The sequence below is a fragment of the Rattus norvegicus genome, chromosome 7 (assembly GCF_021556685.1).
Source record: "Rattus norvegicus strain SHRSP/BbbUtx chromosome 7, alternate assembly SHRSP_T2T, whole genome shotgun sequence".
NCBI classification, from domain to species: domain Eukaryota; kingdom Metazoa; phylum Chordata; class Mammalia; order Rodentia; family Muridae; genus Rattus; species Rattus norvegicus.
Genome location: NC_141540.1, coordinates 54,948,944 through 54,971,651, shown reverse-complemented (window position 1 = coordinate 54,971,651; position 22,708 = coordinate 54,948,944). Strand labels below are relative to the sequence as shown.

General features: G+C 37.9%; 1 protein-coding gene across 5 annotated transcripts in view; it reads left to right on the top strand.

The window, feature by feature from the left end:
- Nav3 (neuron navigator 3) overlaps nt 1-22,708 on the top strand; it is a 330,800-nt gene that overhangs the window by 130,561 nt on the left and 177,531 nt on the right. For 4 of the 5 annotated variants that reach the window (NM_001439506.1, XM_087557237.1, XM_087557236.1 and 1 more), the window contains 3 exon segments: nt 6,712-6,780; nt 9,724-9,863; nt 19,913-20,942. In NM_001439506.1, the coding sequence (NP_001426435.1) occupies nt 6,712-6,780; nt 9,724-9,863; nt 19,913-20,942 (1,239 nt within the window). 5 annotated transcript variants of the gene reach the window in all.

Here is a 22,708-nt window from a genome sequence, read left to right as displayed (position 1 = left end):
TCAATCTAGTCCCTGATTTTAGTGGGATTGCTTCAAGTTAGCTTAGTCCATTTCTAGAGTTTAATTTATTTTTAAGGTGGCTGTATTTTAGGAAGCTTTTGTAATTAAGCTCTCAGTGTATGAGATGTAATTTTACTATGCACCAAAAATATATAGACAAAAAATAGCTACAGAATGACAGAGGATTTTCTAAAAGCTGTGTATGGAGGAGATTATTGTGGAAATGTAATGTATGATGACAAAGAATCAGAAATATAAGCCTAGTTTCATGAGCATCCTGTATCTTGAAGTTCAGTATTCCAAAATAGCAAAGACTTGATGTTGCAGTATCCTTACCCAGGAATCTCTCTTTCTTTAGTTACTGGTTTAAGAGCTCACAAAAGTGGGCCATGCAGCTGGCCTCATTAACTGCCAGCATAAGTTTCAGTGAGGCTAAAGTTATAATGAGCATTCATGCCATATTCCGCCAGTGGGGTAAGTTATCACTCTAACCTGTCTTAAATACCATGAGGATGCTGTTTCAGCCACCCAGCTACTAAATGGAAACATGTGTGGTGGGAGCTGATTTTCTGATTCATTCACGGCATAGTGAATTCTTAAAAAGCCTTAAGCATGTGTCCATAGAATTTGGCACATATTATGAAGTGCAAATCATAGCAACATGTCTTGTGTGGTTCTTGAAGAAATATATACTGCTTAACGATACAAAAGATGTAATTGTCAGAGCTGTTCTTCTGCAAACTGTAGTCAATTATTGTTTTATAAGAGTTTGCAAAAGTCTTGCATAGGAGGGACCTTTCATAGTAAAGGAAGAATCTTGGCTTTAAAATAACCTCTAAATCTTTATTTTATCTTATTTTATTTATTAACCTTACATCCATCAGTCAGAGCATTCCCCCACCTCCTTCCCCTCCTCCTAGGCCCACCACACAAATCCCTCCCCCATTATTCTCTCCAATTCTCTTCAGAGAAGGGGAACACCCCCCTGGTTACCACCCTACCCTGGGATATCAAATTGCAGCGGACTAAGTACTCCTCTCCCACTAAGGTCTGACGAGGAAGTCCAGCTAGGGGAAGGAGAGCCAATGATCAGAGACAGCCTCAGCTCCAATTGTCCAAATGAAGACCAAGCTGCACATCTGCTACAAAAGTGTAGGAGGCCTAGGCCCAGCTCGTGTACAGTCTTTGTTTGGTGGTTCAGTCTCTGTGAGCCCCCAGGGGCCCAGGTTAGTTGACTCTGTAGTTGTCCTTGTGGCTCAATAAATTGAGCTCCATACACACATATGAAAAGTTTGATCAAATCTACTCAGACTCCTCAAGTTTCTCTGTAGCCCCCTCTTCAGTTTCCCTATAAAACTAATATGCTCTCAAAACAAACAAACAACAAACAAAACAAAACCAACCAGACAAAGCAGTGAGTTGAGTTAATGCTGCCCTTAAGTTCATAGGGGTAAGATGATCTGATGAATCATACAGCCTTTCAGGAGCCACAGCCCTGAGAAGAGCTTACCCTCCCTCACTAGCACCATCAGTTGCCAATAGCTTTTCAGCTAGGGCTAAGGCTTCTCTCACTGTACAAAGTATCAAGTGAGTGTTCTACTTTGACAGTTTAGATGAGAGTTAAGGCTGAGGAAGTCCAGCAAACATCAACTTATGGCTAGTAGGAATTCTATACATGTAATAAAATGAGACTTATTTCTGAACATTGAGGAGAATTGCTCTGGGTCCATTTTAGTAATGGAGAAATGAACTCTGGGAGTCACAGACATTAGTGAATAAGGAATCAAACAGAATATTATTTATTCTTATTTATTATGCAACAGAACAGGTTTTATTTCTACCTGCAAAAAAGCAAAATAACTTCGAAAGATAGCCTTGGTAACTGGGGTAGTCTACATTTCTATTTTTGTTGAGTAATTGGTTGATTTTAGTAGGAAAGGGGGTAACTCGATAATAGAACCAAGTGAAAGGAAAGAGAAAGCAGAGCGTGATACAAAGGAGAAGTGTAGTCTTGGCCTCTGGAGTTCTGAGATTTTAATAGGCTTTCAAAATGTTGATGGCTGTAATGTTACTCTGGGTTTATAGAAGTGCCAGGGCCAGTAAGTAGACCTGGGAACATTAATGTGATGATCTTTCATTAAATGAGACAATACATGAAGAGGAATTTACTTAGGGCATGAGTGGAAAAGAGATTAACAGATAATGCAGCACAGAACTTGGAGGTCACAAACATTAATGAAGAAAAAACTGATGGAGAGATTATTCTTTTATTCATTCCGCACTAGAACAGAATTTTTTCTACCTATGAAAAGTAAATTGCTCTGCCAAGGAATGCCTTATTTTATGAGGTATTTCATCTTAGCCCTTGCACTATTTGCGGATTTTAGAACATGAAATCTTTATAAACACACGAACTTGTTGAAATATTCTATTGTACAAATATGTTTTATTTTAGTACATATCAAGTGTTTTTTATTTAATCTCTATGGCATAAAACAAAAACATAGTGTTGAAGTTATGGCACCGTTGGGTTATGCACAGGTTTAAGAATCACTCTGGGAGTTGTAGATCTTAGGACCTCTGGGAGTTGTAGGTCTTAGGACCTCTGGGAGTTGTAGGTCTTAGGACCTCTGGGAGTTGTAGATCTTAGGACCTCTGGGAGTTGTAGTTCTTAGGACCTCTTGAAGCACTGCTTGCTGACTTATTGTAGGTCAAGGTCCTTTAGGGGTTGCCAGTGCTGACTTCGAGATTTAAGATGAGTAAATAATATCCTGTAATATTGGAAGGGAGATCACTTTATGAACCAACAACCATATCTGAAGCCTCAGACATTGAACAGCTCTTTCCATTCATGTGAACTCTTGAGTAAGAACACTAACACCCAGGTGACTGGAATACAATGAAGGGTGGAGTTTGGGGAAGATAATGAAGCATCAGGAGACAGGCTCATGTTTGAGAAATGATGTGATGTTTTACAGGCTTCATCAGAATTTCAGACCCTCCTGGAATTCTTCAGTGGAGAATCCCTTTGCATGTTTGTTTCAGTTATTGTAAGATGCATTTATCCTAGACATTCTTTCTAAATGATGTGTGATTAAATGCTCATAAAAATTGATGCACACAAAGTTATCAAAGTCATTTACCAACAGATGGTGAAACAGGCAGAGAGAGTAGGTGACAGCCATAGCAGTCTATCTCCAGTGTCTGAGTTATGAACAATGTTCTAGCTCTTTACCACTCAACTTTTAGTTTATGCAGTCACAGCAAACATTTCACTCATCACTCATTGCCCTTGTATTTATGTGTTGCTCTAAATAAGCTTGAAATAAATGCAGTTTCCTTTATATGTCCAGCTATACACTTTCTGATGACATCGTAAGTTAATGTGCATGGCTTTAAGGGGTGTATTTCTGGAAGTAAAGTGCCATTTATTTCCATTTAATCCTAATTTTAATAAATTAAACCTATTGGGAATTGAATCGGTACATGGCTGGTGGTCACTAAGCACCTTTTTTTTTATGATCCATACATTGTTTTAGTCAAAGAATGGGCATAATCTTGTTATAATAAGAGGGCAAGAGTACTAAGTCAATTATCCCAATAGCTATGGGTATTTTTCCCTTTAAAAACTTACAAACAGAAGGCTTCTATCTTACTTATTCTTTACAAAGAAGTAGATTTTTCTCAAAGCATTTTTGCCACTCATAAGAGAGTGATTGAAATGAGTAGACAACCCACTGTGGAAGTAGGTTTTACTATACAGAGACAATAATGAGGGCTCTGTTGTAATTCAAGTTCACATTCAAGATGGATGGTTTGGGACTTGAGAGTGTATGTTTCTTATAAGTCCCAGGTGATGCCGATGTGATTGGTCGCCTGTGTGTTATAAAAGCACTGAGGGAATGAGTCAGTTTAATAAACATGAGGATTGAAGGAGAACTTAAGGTCAGGTTGGTTGGTAGTCTAACAGCATGACTACAAACTGACTCATCTTCAGGGAGTTAGTAGGAAAGGGAAAGGCTATTTAGGAGCACACAGCGTAAATAACAATAAGAATAAATAGATAGAAAAAACATATTAGAACTTCATCTGTGAATGGAGACAGATTGTGAGTTCGTTGTGGTGCATGAGCTCTAAGACGATGTAGTTGGGCAAGTCTTTTAGACACCTGATATAAATGTCGCCATACAAAGTTAATGCAGAAGATTTAGATGAAATCTTAATCAGAATTAAAGAGATGATGCTGTTTGAGGAAACAGGGTATAATCTGTGTTGAGAAATTCATGGCTGTAAGAGTTGAGGGATGGATATGGAATGAAAATAGGAGAAATTGGCAGTGTACAGGTCAGGTAGCTGTGACAGGAAAAGATGTAACAAAAAGAGAACATGGTAGATACCAGGACATTAGAAAGTTGTGCAATAAACAAAACCTCAGCTTTGTCCATGATAACAGCTTCACACATCTTCTCAAAAGGACTTCCTTATAACCCCAGCCTTTAGGACACTGACAACAGAAGCTCATGGCCTAGAGGCCAATCTGAGCTACCATGTTCCAGGCCAGCATGAACGGTGCAGAGCGACCGTGACTCAGAAAACCAAACAGAACGAAAGAGGAGCCATACATAGAGTTGTTTAACAGAGGCAGGAGATAAGTGGAAGATGTCAAGTATCAAGGAATTGAATGAATTAAGAAGTATTTTTACAAAAATAGTCAGTATGTAAAATATACTTTCACAGTCAATCGGAAATACAGCCATGAAGTCAAACAGACTTTGGCAAAATCACTTAATATTGCTGGAACTTACTATTGCCTTTTCATAATTGAATGGCCAGATTTATGTTATTTCTTTAAAGATTACTCATAGAAATGATGAGTTAGCTCTTAGTTACTGGAAAGCCCGCTGTTCTGTGATCATTTTCACTGGTCTTGTCTATGTTCAGTGCACGAAGTATAAGAACAAGTCCCTAAATTATAGGCGGTCCTCTTCCTGGGGATGAAGAGATTTCCTCAATTGCTTTTATTTATTTATTTATTTATTTATTTATTTATTTATTTATTTATTTATTTTCTGTCCGATTGCATTGAAACAGCTTATTTTTTTTTACATTTATTCTATGATTTTCTTGACATCCTAGTAGCTTAGCACTTGTCTCAGTTCATGGTCTGGTTAAAACACAGATTGTTTTGTATATAAATAGCCGTGTATGAAACAGTGGATGTGAAAAGCATGCACTCTATCACCATGAAAATGCCTTCCAGATGAGAATGTGTTCCCTTTACTCCAGGCTGCAGTCAAGGCCATGCACATTCACGATGCAGGCGGCGGCAAACAGAGAACAAAGTACACTACCAGAAGACATATTTCTCTTGCCTAAAACTTCTCTGCTTAGCAACAGAGCAAGTTGATCAATTGCAAAAAGGTTCCGACAGTCCTTCACGTTGATGCCAGCCACTCTATGCTAATCCAAGGTCCTTGAAACTGCTAAAGAATGTTCATGTACTCTGCATGTGGTTATGTGGAGGTACAATAATCCCCTGGGAAGTGATTCTCCATGAAGGCATCTACCCTTAGCTACGATGGGCAAACCAACAAGTAGTTGGATGTATAGAGTCTAATTCTCTTCAACTCCTAGCAATCGAGACATCAAGTTAAGGTACAAATCTGTGTTTTGCAGATCAAGTGTTATTTTTCAAACTTGGTTTAAATAACATGCCTTATATTTCTTTGAGCAAAGTGTTTGATTTACAAAAATGGTTGTGGGGCTAGTGAAATGATCCGTGTATGTAGGCACTAGTATACAGATTGGAAGACCTCCTAAGGGTGAATCCCTGAGCCTATGGGGCTAGTGAAATGTATCAGTGTGTATAGGCACTAATGTATGGATTGGAAAACCTCCTAAGTTCAAATCCCAGGCTTACAAGGGACAAAAAAAATGCCAATCCTAGAATTATTCTCTGATATCACATGTGTTCTATGGCATAAATGAACCCACAAAACCTACACATGCATACACACACACACACACACACACACACACACACACACATGCACACACTAAAATACAGTTAAATATAATTAAAAATGTTTAGTCATCTGAAACTTTAAGGGTTTTCTTTTTTGTCCGAAAGTAATTCTATTTAATATTAAACTTTTGTACACAGCTTTCTTTAAATAAAAACACTGTATTGTAAACTTCTTGTAAAATTATGTGGTATTAGGTGTATGGGTCATAAACTCAGTTTTCAATGAATTGCTTTTTCAAAATATTTGCTTTTAAAGAACAAATTAGAGTTAACAAATCTCAATTCATCTTCTTATCCTTTTACTATTCTGGGAAAAGGAATTTTGCCCTATAAATGAAACTTTAGGGTTGTTTTTTAACGTATCTAACAGCCAAAGGTTAAGCTTCTACAATATAAGATAACAGTGTTAAGTACTTATAAAGTCTAATATTTCTCAGCATAACTTTAAAGTCAGCAACGAGACCTTTTGCCGTGAGAGCTGCGCTTGCATTCACAGGGCACTCATAATTGAAGCTCATGGTATGTGTGTTGCATTACCATAATTTTCCGATTAATTTGTTCTTTATATATGTTTATGTGTGTTCCAATTGCATTTCATTAACTCATAACTTTGTTGTAAGTTTGTACTTTCTTTCCCATGTTCAAGGGATCCCTTTAATTCCATTTCTCTGTTTCTCCTCATACAGTCTGACAGCCAGATATGCAGCTCAGTCTAAGCACAGTGGAATTGCAACCAGTCAGAAAAAGCCTACTAGGTCAGTTCATGTCTCTAATCTATTGTTTGCTAGTGATATTCACGTGAATGCCGGTGTCCAGTCACTCTACGTTTTTTTTTTTTGAAAACATGACATACTTATAACATCCTAAGTTTAGAACACTCGGTGCTTCTGAGTGGATTTCCCGGTGGAGACTTCGGGGTGAGTGTATTAGGTGCTTGTATGGGTTTAGAGGTCTGGCTTTGATTGAGAGTCAGTAGTACACAGTGGTGTGTGGGCAAAGGCTGCTTCCTAGGCTTAGAGCCAGCGAGGAACAAGGACCTTGCAAGACCCCTGATTTTTTTTTCAAGATCTCAGAATCTGAAAGTTTCACAACAGAATTTTGAACTATTTTGAAATAGGCCTGTATGGAGAAATTAACCTAGGACGATAGTCTATATATAAGAACCCAAATTTCACTGAAGGGGCAGAAGGAATGGGATAGGGGGTTTATGGACGGGAAACCAGGAAAGGGGATAACACTTGAAATGTAAATAAAACAATATCCAATAAAAAAGGCAGAAAAATCTCTGCCTTTATAACATGTATTTAAAGATTAAATATATATTTATGCTTTTTTTTTACAAATGATATATAAAATATTGGAAGAGTATTTTTGTTGTTCATGTTATTGGTGGAAAAGGTTGGCCCTCTCATCCATGCTGCTGTGTACATTCACACTCCCTGAGGATCTATAGAGTGGCGGGATGTTACCCACTGTCTGTCATGAACCAGGCTGCCCCATGCTCCCTTATAAGGGCTTCTGATAGCTTGATTCCACAAGTGTCTTTCCCTCACCTTGTTTTTTTTTTTTTTTTTTTGGTATGAATTTCTACAGTAAAAGCTTATTCTGGAGAGAAAAGTGTTAAAATCGTTTAATAAAAATAAATGGCATAAATTACTCTACTTCAAGGCAGTGACATGTCATGTGCAATGAGCACCTTTGTGGCTCCTGCACATATAGGGGATGCGAGACATATTCTCTGTCCTTTGTTCTAGTAGAGCTTTCCCTGTCGCATACTGTTTCTCTCTCTCTCTCTTCCCTCCCCACCCCTCATCTCATTTCCCTTTTTATTGCTCTGATGAATGATCTGGAGAATCTGGCTGCCTGTCAACTTTGGGTAATGAGAAGAGCAAATGTATCTTTTAATTTGTTTTAATTTGTTCTTCTGAGGACTGAGGATCACTTAACTCCATGGGTCAGAGAAAAGATTAAAATGCATTTTAATTGCTTCCTAGAAGTGGGTCAAGTTTCATTGCAAGTGGGGCAAGTTTGGGGACAAGCTGTTTACACATGAGTTTGGAAGGAATTTCAAAGCCTATGGTTATGGCTACAGAAATTGCTCTCATATTTATTGGGATTGAGACATTTGGTCCAATTAATTACTTGACTGCTTTCTGTGGGAACTGGTCACTGGTACTGTAAATTCCTAGTGTCTTTGGTTATGATGTTGTAGTTACAACCCCTCAATGAGCTATTCAACTGAGAAAAAATTAAGAGCCGGATCCATTTGGAAAAGATTCTAATCTTGTGTATGACACAAACTCTAACTAGCAAAAGAGCTGAATAGACTATTTATTGGCCATATGTGTTTAAACTCTAAAGTATATTTAAAAAATTGAAACTCTTAAGTGCCTGTAACATCCGTCCTTTTATTATTTGTTTTTTCCTGAAGCTCATTGCACTGTGTGATTCTACTGTTAGAAAAGACACTTTTGTTTTAAGGGTTTGCTTCCTCCAGTCAGGTAGTACAGCAGAGAGGTGTTGAAACCTGTAATGTTAAATGGATTGGCAATTTGGACATAAAACATATACCAAAAAACTACTTTAAAATTTTCATTAAAAATTTTTGTGGAAAGATCAGCATCTTTCTATTCAAACAAGAATTTTCATAGCGGTGCACACTCTCCTCCACAAGGTGGCAGCACATACCCACAATGCTGGCAGTATTCATAGCACACATGTCAACGATATGAACGCTAGCCCTTTACCTGTAGGTTTTACTTCATGCTTAGTACAGAATAGTACTAAGATCGGTACAGTTTATGAAATAATTGACGAGCGAAATTTTAAAGAAAAAAATAATAAAATGTAAGCTGAGCCAAACTGACACTTAATGGTGGTATTAATGAAATAGTGCCAGGTTTCAAGCAACAGGCTACTCTGTTGATAAGAGAAATGGGATGCAGGACTACAGGACACAGTCTGCATGTACACAATGTGTCAAAACTGCCTTCCACTCCGGGTATATTTCAACTGCCATTCTACTAACGGTGATTTTCTTCCTCAAAGGCTAGCCTCCTGTCCTTGTCCTACAGGACAAGATGGCCACTCTCAGTCCCTTTTTTGACAAGAGAATGGAAGGTTTTTGAGAGACATCCCAGCTATTTATAATATAATCACGAACTTGCTTATAGCTTCAAGTTTTGATATAACTTGGTAGCTTAACTAGTCAATAACTAATTGCTGTCTGCCTTTTGTGCAGTAATGTGTTCTAGCCGTTAATTTTTAAGTCTTTGGAAAATCTATGTTAACTGAAGATATGTTCCATACTCTGAGAGGAAAATTTATGCCACTGCATATATCTAAGTAATATGAAAATCTTTAAGGTTAAATCTTATTGTTTTTCCTTGTCATAATTTTGTGATGTTTTCAGTATAAAATTATATTCACTTAAGTAAGGGTACTTTTAGAGTCAAAGGCCACTTTATGTTATTTTCCCCTATTTTGAGGACATTCTTATTAAGAAGTAAAAGTAGACTTTTCAGACAGTCTCTTACTTTGTGTCCAGCTGTATGTCACTCAAGCAATCATTTTCTGTTACGTATGTCATGGTTGATCCTGGATTGTGGGTTCCCCATCATCTTTTCTTGCTCCCAAATCCCTTCGCTTTAACTACTGAAGTGTACACTAATGATGTAATGTTTCTCATGCTATTTCAGGCTTCCAGGGCCCTCTAGGGTGCCAGCTGCGAGCAGTAGCAACAAGGCTCAGGGAGCCTCCAATCTAAATAGGAGAAGTCAGAGCTTTAATAGCATTGACAAAAGCAAGCCTCCAAATTATGCAAATGGAAATGAAAAAGGTAAGTGTGTGTCTGTCACGTCATTCTGCCCAGAGTCTAATGCATGTCTTGTGATTTGGCAAACTGATTTTAATAACTGAACTGTGGAGCAGCTTAGGGATGGGGTGTCATCAGAGAATCGTCCTAATCCCCACCATCATGAATTTCGGCTTCCTTCCGGAACTTTCTATACTGTAGAACATTTTAAGGGAATAAAATCTATACTTTAAAATAGATAGTTATGGAGGTGAGCCTAAAGTGTGTTTCACAAAGAATAGTTACCCCAGATGCATATAAGTAGCAACTTCGTATGCCTTTCATGGTTTATGAAAATGCATCCTAAAACCAAAATGCTCTCTTGAAATGACTTGAGCCCTTATGTCAGTTAGCATATATGACAGAATGTGGAGAGCAGTTAGGGTGGATCCATTGAAAATTGTGCCATAATGAGCAGGCTATGGTAGTGATACCTGTCATCCCCATGCAGGGAGGGTAAGATAGGAGGGCTGCTGCCATGTTTGAGGCCAGTTTTGGCTGCACAGTAAAGCCCCCTGTTAGTCAAGATGGCGGAGCATGGCCATGTTTCAAAATAATAAGAACTACAAATAGTGGATATATGTCTGTGTGTGATAGATATCTGTTTTTGAAAGCAGCGGTAGTTGGAAAAGTTATGACCTCAGCTTTCCCCAAAGCAGAAAATTATCCATATCTATGGTTTTTTTTTTAAAAAAACCTAATAGAAATATAAAATCTCAAAATGAATGGGTAAAAAGCACAAGTATATGAATGGTAGATTAGAAATGATCTACATGCCACACATGGTTCTTTATGATGAGCAAAACATGCATTTTAAAAGATACTGTCTTGGATTTGTTCCTTTTAGATCAGGGACCAATAGATTGGGTGTAGCCCTTCCAACCGAATCCTGGGGAAATCAAGAAACTGCTTTGTAAGCACTGTGGCTGTTAGGGCAGTATTTCTACATTAGTAAAGCTTACCATCTCTATTCTTAGTCCTCTACTTTATATAGGTGAGTTCATGAAATCAAGAAGTCATCCCTATATTTAGTCAGTAGAACTATCGGAACGTTTACTTTGAATAGTCAAACGAAGCATGTGCTATTTTGCACAGGTTAGATGATTACTACTTGTTTCAATGTGTACCTAGGCAGCATTCTCTTATTCAGAAATACATGGAGAGGTACAATCTTGAAAGAGAAGCAGGGCTGGAGAGATGGCTCAGTGGTTAAGAGCACCAACTGCTCTTCCAGAGGTCCAGAGTCCAATTCCCAGCAACCACATGGTGGCTCACAGCCGTCTGTAATGGGATCTCATGCCCTCTTCTGGTGAGTCTGAAGATTGCTACAGTGTACTCAAAAAAAAAAAAAAAAAAGAAAAAAAAAAAAAGAAAATACCCACCACTTTTAAGTCCAGTGGTGATAAGGGGCAAGGAAATACAGTGTATATTTTGAAGTCCAAGGCTTTAAAATGAAGAATAAAGTTTCCTTGTTTAGATGAGTGATTGAGCATCAGTGACTCACAGTGACTTAGCAGGTTGAAAAGGTTAATCAGGAAGTCATTGCTGGCATAGCAGTGCGCTCAATTAGCTTTCAGAGCATTCTGAAATCCACTTGCTTTTTACATTCCTGATTCGCTATCTCAACCCATACATGATGATGATGAACAATTTAAAACGAGGGAAAAAATTCTCTGTAGGGATTGATCCAAAAGAGATTCGATTATTTGTATGATATTCTATACAGCTACTTTCAAAACCCATGTCTGATTATTCTTCTCTTGCAGACTCAGTAATTTGGAACATCAGGATTTTTTTTTCCTTTTCATCCAAATTAAAGAATATTCCTAAAAGTTCTACTATTTTAGTAAGAAAGGAATGGGAAATAAAAACTTCAGATGGAAATAGACATTCTCCCTCAGTTTTGACCTTAGAATATGTTATATAGGTTCAAGCTAATTTTACAAATATATTATATATAGTTTGTAGAGACAGCTTACAGATAGTGGTGTGCAGGGACAACCACTATTTATTTAAAACACTCATATATATATGTATATATATATATGTGTGTGTGTTTTGTGTGTGCATATATATGTGTATATATGTGATATTATATAAATATGATATTAGTTTCAACATACTTTCAAAATTAGTACTTGAAAAGTTTTATAAGTAGTTTAGAAATTTTGATAAAGATATGTTGTGAAGTGTCTGTACTTCTGTAATTTCAACATCTTTACTTCTATTATCTAGAAGTAAAACTCCAAGACAGACAAACCCATCCATTTTCAAGGATGTTCAACTTTTCACGTACAATATTAACAGTACATAGCAATATTTCTCATCACCACAAGATGGAGACAGATTCAAGGCAGGATGTGGCCCGGCTCACTTAATTGAGAAAGCAAAAGACATGAGAATGTAGTGCATTCACTTTTCATTTTACACAAAGGTAACTGAAAATTTCAAAACATTTTGAAGCATAAATGAAACATGTATCACCTATCCCCTTTGGGTTAGAAGGTTGTGGGAGAAGGATTTGCAGCCATAACCTGAATTGACATATGGAAGCTACATTTTACAGATCATTTTATTGATTTGTAGACATTTGTTACCCATAAAATATGGGCATTAAATGTCTATATATTGCCAATAAGTTTAAATAGGCTCATGTGATACAATATAGCCATCTGGAATCTGTTTGATTTGTACAATGTCCTAGCTATTTGAGTTATTTTTGTCATTGGATACAATGTTATTTTTAATTATCTTGCGCTATTTTATATTTCTAATGAATTATCTTAAAGTAGAACACCAAAAATTTATAAATATTACATTGGAATCAAGTTTAACATACCCTGTCTCCAAGTAAGTGATACAAGCTTTAAATTAGGATGTTTGGATTCAGTGCTTTGCTACTTCAGATTTTGTAGTGTTTACAAGTCTTAGTTACCTTTTTACTGCTGCAGATACATAGCATAACCAAGGCAAACAATAGAAGAAAGAGTTTATTGAGAACTTAGTTTCATAAGGAGTCCAAAGTCATCATCGAAAGGAGCATGGCAGGACTGACAGGCAGGCATGATATAGAAGCAACAGCTTAAAGCCCACAAATTGAGACAACAACCAAGAAATAGGCAGAGCTATGGCAGGAAGAGCTAACTGGGAATGACACGGGCTATTGAAGCCTCAATACCCACTCCTAGTAACCTGTCTCTTCCAACAAAACCATACCTCCTGATCCTTCCCAAACAGTTCCTTTAGCTGAGTACCAAGCATTCAAATATTGAGCCTTTGCAATCATTCTCATTCAAACCACCATATTAAAAATATATAGGGGCTGGGGATTTAGCTCAGTGGTAGAGCGCTTACCTAGGAAGCGCAAGGCCCTGGGTTCGGTCCCCAGCTCCGAAAAAAAAATATATAAATATTTTAAATCATTCAAGTTTTTATTTTTATTGAAAATAGATTCTCCTCTGAAAGTATGCTTCCAAACCACTGTTTTCCTCGCTCCATTCCTCTCTCTTCTCCCCTATATCCCCTCTCCTCCAGATCTACTCTCCCTCTATTTCCTCTTCAGAAAAGAGCAGCCCTCTAACGGACAACAGACAAGCAGGACCTTTAGAAATATTTTTAAAAGGAATAGTCCATCAGCTAATAATTTGGTGTGTTGTGTGTCTAACAGCGATGACAACTATAAAATTGTTTTATAAATGGTGTAGTTTTATAATGAAATAATTTAGGGTATGTCATTTAAATGTTACAAATAAGACGGTTATTTCTTTTTAGCTATTAGAAATTGAAACACTTACATTTAATACTTTAAAATGTTTCATTTCCTACTTAAAGGAATTGAGTCTGCTAACTTAAAGAAATTGTTAAACAGGTAGCCTGAGAGGTGGGATTCATTTTACTGTTCCACATATGTGTAAGGTGATTCATTTTCAGTGTTGTGGATATAGCTTAGTAGAAGAAACTGGTGTGGCTGAAACTTAGGGTTGACTTCCAATACTTTAAAAAAAAAAAAAACCTCAAAATAAAGAATGATTTTTTTCATTTGAAGAATTAACCAAATCAATTGAGAAATCTCTAGAATTTGTATTCAAAGCATAGTGGCACTAGTTGATACGATTGAAGGTGGAAGGATACAGGCAGAATTCCAAATGGTGTAACACCTAATGGAATCAGTAGAGAGACACAAACCTCACTTCCATATCTAACAGAACATTAATACTAAAGCATTCTGCCAAATGTGTGTTCATTTCAACACATCAATTATAATATACGCTCACGTCATGAGGTATTTCTTGTAGAGACGGCCATGATAGCAATGTTAACAGAAGAATCCAGTGCCATCACTGCTCTATTCAATGGAGAGTCAGGACAAATTTCTCAGAATAAATGGAGAAAATGAAGAAAGTGTCTTTTGTTAAGCTTTCAGAATCCTTCACCCTCTTCTCTTGATCACCTGCCATTCAAAAGCTAACAATGAGTAACACAGGATGATACCAGCACTTGTCTGAGCCTATACACTCTGAAAGAGTGCCGTAGACAAATGCATCCTCTGAAGAAAACCACATACCTAACCACTAAGAATTAGATCTTGTGAAAACCCTGTTGTGACTCATTTGGGCACACACTTTATGTGTTTAGAGAAATGTTAACAAATTAGTTTTTGTTTTACAAAATCTGGGCAACACATTTGAAAGAGAATACTGAATATCTCAGGTATTGGAAATGTCAATTTCCCTTGTCGTGTGTGTGACCCAGTTGTGAGCTACATATCTGAGTTCTGACCTATACACCTAGGTTACCTGGCACAGTTCCGTAGAGAGGAGTTTTTCTATGTTGCTAAGAGATTTGTCACAGTACCAGAGGGAATGCCAGAGCCTTCTCACTGTTTCTCTCAGACAGTTTGTACACTGAGGAGGACAGCATCAAGCATCTTCTAGTGTGGAACCTTCTGACTTTTATTTATACCCAACCTGGAATTAGTAGGATCAATGCCAAAGATCTATTAACACATTGACCTAATGTTGTAAACCATCACAATTCCTGTGAGGTTTGCATTAGTTTTCCATTGAAATTCAGATCCCTATTGTCAGCTAGGCATAAGACATTCCTCTTAAATACATTTTTGCTTGGTTCTGTCTTTCCTTCCAATTCTTGTAAAATGAATAATAAGGAACTAAAATGTTTGGTTCTTTCCTAGGTAATGCATATGTTTTAATATTTATTTATTTTTGTTTTATAAATATGAGTATTTGCCTACACGGGGACACACATATCACATGCATTCCTTGTGCCTACGGGAGCCAGAAGAAGCCACTGAAACCACCAAAACTGGAATTTCAGATAGCTTTAGGCAGCCATGTGGATCCTGAGAACCTAACCTGGGTCGTCTACAAGAACAGAAAGTGCTCTTAACTGCTGAGCCATCCCTTTTGCCTCAATGTGTATGTTTTAGTTATTATTTTAAATTACTAATAATTTCATTGTGGCTACCATGGCTCTTTTTTTACTCTTTATTATAAAATATATCAGTAACATAATTTCTAAAAATCTGAATTTTTCAACTGTTATGTTAGCCCAATTCTGAGCACATACGAAGTAATGTCATTGTGGAATTCTAGTCAAATGCACTTCTGTTTATATGCACATGCACGCACACTGAGGGATTTCACTCCTTACTGCAAATGGTAAAAGCTGGTTGGTGAATAGAAACATCCAGAATATCACACCCCCTCACAAAGTAGCTCTCTGAGTTTCCAAATGGTACCAGCAAGCATACCCAGAGGGGACAGTGTCTCTGTAATAGCATCCGGGCTTTCTTTTGAGTCATTATAAAACAGTGGCTGGAACATTTCACAAGTCTTTGTTAGGCAGTGCACTGAGATACAACAGAGGCAGCAGACTAATTTACAACTGGGTCATCCTCTATAACCTTTCCTTTTTCAATGGTATGTTACTGTGAAACAAATTGATCTCCTATGTATTGATTATTACCAATCTTATGACCACAAACCCGCAATTCCATTGTTTTCTTTCCTTCTACAGGAGTTACTGTGCTTAGGGTGTCCTGTATCTCGGGCTAGCATTATCATCAACACTTCTTTGCCTGCTCTGCAGGGAGCACACTCGGAAGCTGTCCTCCTGCTGTTGTCATGGTCATTATTACCTTATATGGTCTTTAGTTGAATGCTAGTTTTTTTTTTAACTAAGTAAGAAACTTAGTCGTGAAAAATAGATGTACAAATCTGGAATATTTTCTGTGTTTCTTATGAAGATGTAACAGTCTACAATGTAGAACAAAGCTCTGAATCACGGAAGTTCGGCAATGGCTCTCTTCCTAATCTTCTCATGTCTGTTGCAACCACCATTATTTACTTCAGTGTATTAAGTTTAAGAGTAGATTGGAGTTACTCCTCAGCTCTTGACACTGCTATGGTTAGGAAGCCAGACGTTGATGTGTTAAGTTTAGATCATTTGTAGCACGAATTAGTATATGAGGGGTGTGTGTAAGCCAACTCTCAGAGTAGAGTAGTGGACTAGGTAGAGCTCTCTAATGGTATTTATATTTAAATTCTGCTCAATAGGGAAGAAGGCAAATATGATTTAAATGAATACTCATTCAACTTTTCTGGTGAGAAATACCATAAGAATTCAGGGTTTGTAGAAAGTGGGTAGAACAAAGAAGTAGTTGGACCAGAATAAGTCTGATCCTGTGTTTGGGCTGTTCTAGTTCTTGCTATGTGTGTTACTGACAACAATATTCTTTCTTTCATGAAGCTTCAGTTTTCTCATTCTGCCAGAGGAACTTCGGTAACATGAGTGATGGTTATGGGCTTTAGTGCAAGGGCACATGTTTAAAAGTCTAACAAAACGCTTAGCATAATGAGTGGAGAACTCCTATTTAGTGATTGGAGCTGGTGACGGTTGGTATCTAGATGCAAGAAGAGGAAGAGTAAAAGAAAAATTCTTTTTTGCAGACCAGAGATAAGAAGATCGATTACTATAAACAGAAAAAGTCCATCAACATGCAAGGCACAATCAGACTGGAGGACTTTCCCTGCTCTTGTTTTCCTCTAACAAGATATATTTATAATTAGAATCTAACTGGTCAACCTGCAGAATCATGCCACTGGGTGAAGAATGCTTACTGTTGAATATATAGTTGGCTGAACCAAAGGTCCCCACTTGTCTGACTCTGTAGAAGTGACAGACACTTCAGCTACTGCTGTTATGCACTCTACCATGAGCTCCCCCTCTCCCCTGGGAGATTTCTTCACTGGGGCATCTACCTAATACTCAGTGACCTGTGGTTTGTCCTTTGAAAGAATCCAAAGGCTCCTTATTGATGCTGTATAAAGACAGACTGGGGACAGGCTGGGAGCTGAGCATTGCAAAGTGTCTTAGATGTGTGTACTCAACTGAAGCCAATTTTCCAGCTGTTGCCATGACTGTTACTGTGCTGTGCGTGGATGTCATAACCTAGAGTCTCATGTGTCTCATTCTGAGGTGTAGTGGTATTGAATTTCCTCTTCTGTACTTGGATGTGCAGTACAAGGTCTACTTTGTCATTGCCCTTAGCTTGTTTTTGTTGTTGTTATTGTTGTTGTTGTATTGTGGGGCTTTTTTCCTAAGAAAGGAACAGCATTACTTTTCTCGTCTATCAGTTGTTTCAAAAGCCCCCTGACTTACTCTTTCCCATTTTTATCCTTACCGCCATTTCTATAGCCTCAAAGCCAGGGCTCTTTTGACTTGTAAAAAAGTTGCAAATATGCAGTAGATTCATACTAATTTCTGGACTAAAACGATGGGAAAAGGGAAAGAGACCATTGTGTGTGATTTATTGATTCTTTGTCATAAGCATCTCAATACCCAGATGAGCTCAGAGCTGAGTAAGGTTCTCAAACTTCAATGAAATAAAAAATATTAACACTGTATAATTATGAAACACTACTTAATTTGGCCAACATAGATGTCATCACAGTAAGAAGCAGGGAAATGAATTAATTCAACCCTTTCCACTCCAAACATGGTCTGTGACCCGTAGCAATTAAAATATCTGGAAGTTTGTTAGATATGCAGGCTGTTCAATCCCATGGAAGACCTGCTGAATCACAATACACACACACTAAGATCCCCAGATAGCAATGGATCCCATTAAACTATGAGGTCCACTGCGCTATAAACACCCGTCACTTAAAGAAAGAATTACAGTGCAGGAGCTCTTGTTCGTGGTAAACTATGACTGAACTACTTAGACTCACTGAGTGTGCTGAGCTAGAAATATAAGCCCTTCCTGCCTCATAGGGATATTGTGAAATAGTAAAGTTAACTCTTCAGTAGACTTAAATATGGTTATTTAGAAATATTACCATTAATTTCATTGTATAGCTTTGATGGCAGTGTGCTAGAATTTGATGAAGCCTGGGTGATATCATCATGGTCCTCTAAACTGTATTTCCAGAAGAACATGCTTGACTTTTGGGCGATTGCATTTCCCCCCAAATTTGTGTCCTAATATATATCTATAACTCTTTCTAAATGGAAGTAAATGGAAAAATGTATATTAATTGTTTCATGAATACCCCTCTTGCCTTGAGCATTTATACATCCTCCTTATGTCATCTCTCCTGATTTTATTGGGCACCCCTGTGTATGCTCAGGCAACTCTCATTACCTCTACCATTACATTCACATACCCTCCTCTTCTGATGTTTGACATATGTCACCATGCAGTGACATTTGCCTTTTGTCCCTTTTCTTTGCTCTAACACGATTATGCTGTCTAAGAGTGCCTTAAATCCAAAAGCCACTTAGTAAATACTAGCAGATGATATGATTAGACTAGGGTCCGAAGATAGAAGGAATGAAATCAAGTTGATTAATATTCCCAGAAAAAGCAGGCTAGTATGACGGTAATTTCATAAAATCAGTAAACATGTAAATGTATGCTGAGAGGCCGATAATAGAAGGTATTTGGGGAATCTGTAAAGCAACTATGATAGTACATACCCTTTTCTCAGGGTTATCATGAATAAAAACAGAAATAGAGTTTGAATCTGGGGAGGAATCTCAGTGTATAGAAGCACTCGAATACAATTCCAAAGACCTGAATTAGATACCGGAACTCATGCAGAAAGCCAAATGCAGTCACACACATCTGCAATTCTAGCATTTCTACATCTAGAAGAAAGGTAGAAGGGAGTTAGAGACAGGAAAACTACCTAACATTCAGCCTGGCTCTCTAAGAATTCACTATGAAGAAGCAGAAGCACTAAGGTCCTGTCTCAGGACAAATTAGATGGGAAAGCAACTCCAAACGTATTCTCTAAGTATACACACCACGAAATATAACTTTACTGGTTAGTTTATGTTAATAAATACAGCTAATGAAAAGACAACATCATCAATCATATATAATCAGATAACAGTAGGTAATATTGTTACAACTTAGAAATAAAATCCCTATTTCATAAGCAATGCAGAACACTCACTTGTTAGAATGAACTGGATAATAAAGAATTTCTTAGAAGAGGGATATTGTTTTTTATCTTCAAATATATAAATAATTAGATAGAACTAGTAGACTTCATTTGGTAAGAATAACTTGAGTCTGTGTTGCATTTTCTCCCTGAAATTGATGCCTTCCAAATAGTAACCAAAATATAAAGAGTGAAAATCTTCGCTTAGAAGTAATTAATGCTACCTAATTTGTTGTTTTTCAGTTCAGAAGAAATATGTATGTGATTAAGAAATATGTGGGATTGGAGAGATCGCTTAGTGGCCAAGAATACTTAACACTTTTGTAGAAAAGGTGAATCCCAACACCCATACTGGCTACTTCACAACCACTAGCAACTCCTACCAGGGAAATATGATTCCCTCTTCTGGCCTCTGCTAGTATTTGTGCATACATTCATGTACTCACACATAGACACACAGATACCTGATTATTTTTGGAAGGACAGAAAAAAATGTGCAATGGTGATAAATAAGTGACTAAGAAAAATTAATCTTTCTAATTTTTTCTTATTCATGTATAGATTCCTCCAAAGGACCTCAACCATCTTCAGGTATAAATGGAAACACACAGCCTCCCAGCACTTCTGGGCAACCCCCAGCCTCTGCCATCCCTTCCCCGAATGCCAGCAAGCCGTGGCGCAGCAAGTCCATGAATGTCAAGCACAGTGCCACCTCCACCATGCTGACAGTGAAACAGCCAAGCCCAGCCACCTCCCCCACACCATCTTCAGACAGACTGAAGCCCCCTGTCACAGAAGGGGTCAAAAGTGCTCCTTCGGGGCAGAAATCTATGCTTGAAAAATTCAAGCTGGTTAATGCCCGGACAGCATTGCGCCCCCCTCAGGCTACCAGTTCAGGACCTAATGATAGTGGCAAAGATGATGATGCCTTTTCTGAATCAGGAGAAATGGAAGGTTTTAACAGTGGTCTGAATAGTGGCGGCTCAACAAACAGCAGTCCCAAAGTGTCACCAAAATTAACCCCTCCAAAAGCAGGAAGCAAAAATTTCAGCAATAAAAAGTCTTTGCTGCAGCCAAAAGAAAAGGAGGAAAAGAACAGGGACAAGAATAAGGCCTGTGCTGAGAAGCCAGGAAAAGAAGAGAAGGACCAGATGATGGATGCGACTCCGAAAAAGACCTCAAAAATCGCAAGCTTGATCCCAAAGGGCAGCAAGACCGCAGCAGCCAAGAAAGACAGCTTAATTCCGTCGTCGTCCAGCGGAATTCCAAAGCCAGGCTCAAAGGTGCCCACACCAAAGCAAACTATTTCCCCTGGCAGTGCAGCAAGCAAAGAGTCTGAGAAATTCAGGACTAGCAAGGGAAGCTCTTCACAGGCCTTCCAAAAGGCCATCACTATGGAGAAAACAAGCACGCCCAGCCTCTCTGCTCCTCTGGAGGGGAGGGAAGCTAGCCAAGCATCTCCCTCTAGCTCCTGCGTTCTGCAGGTAGCACACAGCAGTGGACAGAGTCCTGGCAATGGAGCTGTCCATCTTCCTCAGCAGCAACAGCATAGCCATCCTAACACTGCCACGGTGGCTCCATTCATTTACAGGTGAGCTGGCCTCTTGTGGGCCTGTGTTCACAGATCTTCATATTTAGACATTTAAACGTTAAGCTAAGTGGGCACTTGAGAACGTTGCTCTCAAGCTGCAGACTAGAATTTGGGGGAAAAGCTTAGTCTGAAGAAACCTTCCCATGTGTCAGGCCTTATTCTCTCAGAAGCTTCAAAAATTAACTTCCATCCTGTTAAGGGCAGGATGGACTCTAGGTGGCGTACATTTCTCATGTTTAGTTAGTTATCATGCCAACCTGTTATGATTTGCAACTGGGGGTCGCTATTAGCACAAGCTGTCTCCTAAAATAATTCTCAGACTTAAGGCGGCGACAGTCTTTTTTGTTGCTGTTGTTGTTGTCGTCATGTTTGGGATACAATATAATGATTAAAATAGTTGGCCCCAAGAGCATCCACATATATACTGAATCCCCAGTGGTACCATTTACCAGCTCGTGACTTTAAACAAGTTACTTACAATTTCCTAGTTTCATTTCCTTCAGCTGTTAGCAGAGTTTAAAATAATAGCCAAGGTAATGGATACATTTGTTCTATACTCTAGTATAGTGTAAGTCATTAAATGGTTTTTATAAGGTACAACATTCACAAAGTAAGTGTTATATTCAATTCCCACTGCAAAGCGTAAGTTTATAGATAAAAATAATCATATAAGTAGCATGTTCTTATTTTGAAGTTGGGGTATGCATTCTAAACTGTATACATCAAACCCAAGAATATATTATATCTAAAAATATGTTACATATTGCTACACAGTTACCAAAGAAGCTGATTTTTCTTGTGCTGTGATTTGCCTCATCAATCAGTCACAAGTGTAAGCCTAATTTAGTTCCCTGTCAGCCTCTGTCAGTCACTAGTATAAGCCTAATTTAGTTCACTGTCTAATTAGTAAAGATATAACCAAGGGAAGAATAATGTCTGCTCTGGTCCCGTCCTTTTGGGAGGTTGTAAAATTTAAAGGATATAAGATATTTAAGATCAGGAAGCAAGACTTTTTTATAATTATCACAGAGTCAAAACTGCAGTGAGATATTTCTTAATGTACCAGATATATGGCTTTTAAAAATAAAGCCAAGAATTGTAATTGTTTATTTTTCCCTTGAAAGAACCAATTTTTTCAAAGTTCCTATACACTCCTTAAGGAAAATGTCTAATTGATACATTGTTAAATTTGATTGGGGGGGTGCGGATGTGACAGCCCTGGTATTTATTGCTATTCTGACTCCAGTAGCAGTGCCTTTAAGCCTTTGTACCTAGATCAGGAGAGTCGGTTGTTTCTCATTTCTAAAGTCTGCAACTGGCTAGTCAGAAATGAAGATGCCACAGTTAAAATCCATATTTCAACGATATAAGGAGAGCATGGAGCTTCAGATATATCATACTCTGCACATGTACGCATTTCAAATATTTTTCAAAGACATCAACCTTTTTTTAATTTAGGTTTTTACGTCAATCATTTTTAACTAAATACTTTGTGCTGATGAAAATGAATGTCTACACTTAAAGAATTCATCCAGCTCTTTTCTGCAAGTGGCAACAGACTTATTTGTTTATTGTAATAAAAATTAAGCAAATGGAGTCCATTTGAAAATATAATTTTTTGGGGTTGGGGATTTAGCTCAGTGGTAGAGCGCTTGCCTAGCAAGCACAAGGCCCTGGGTTTGGTCCCCAGCTCCGAAAAAAAGAAAAAAAATATATAATTTTTTTTATTCCACCCTTGTTTTTATTTTTTTTTCTTTCTAAGACAG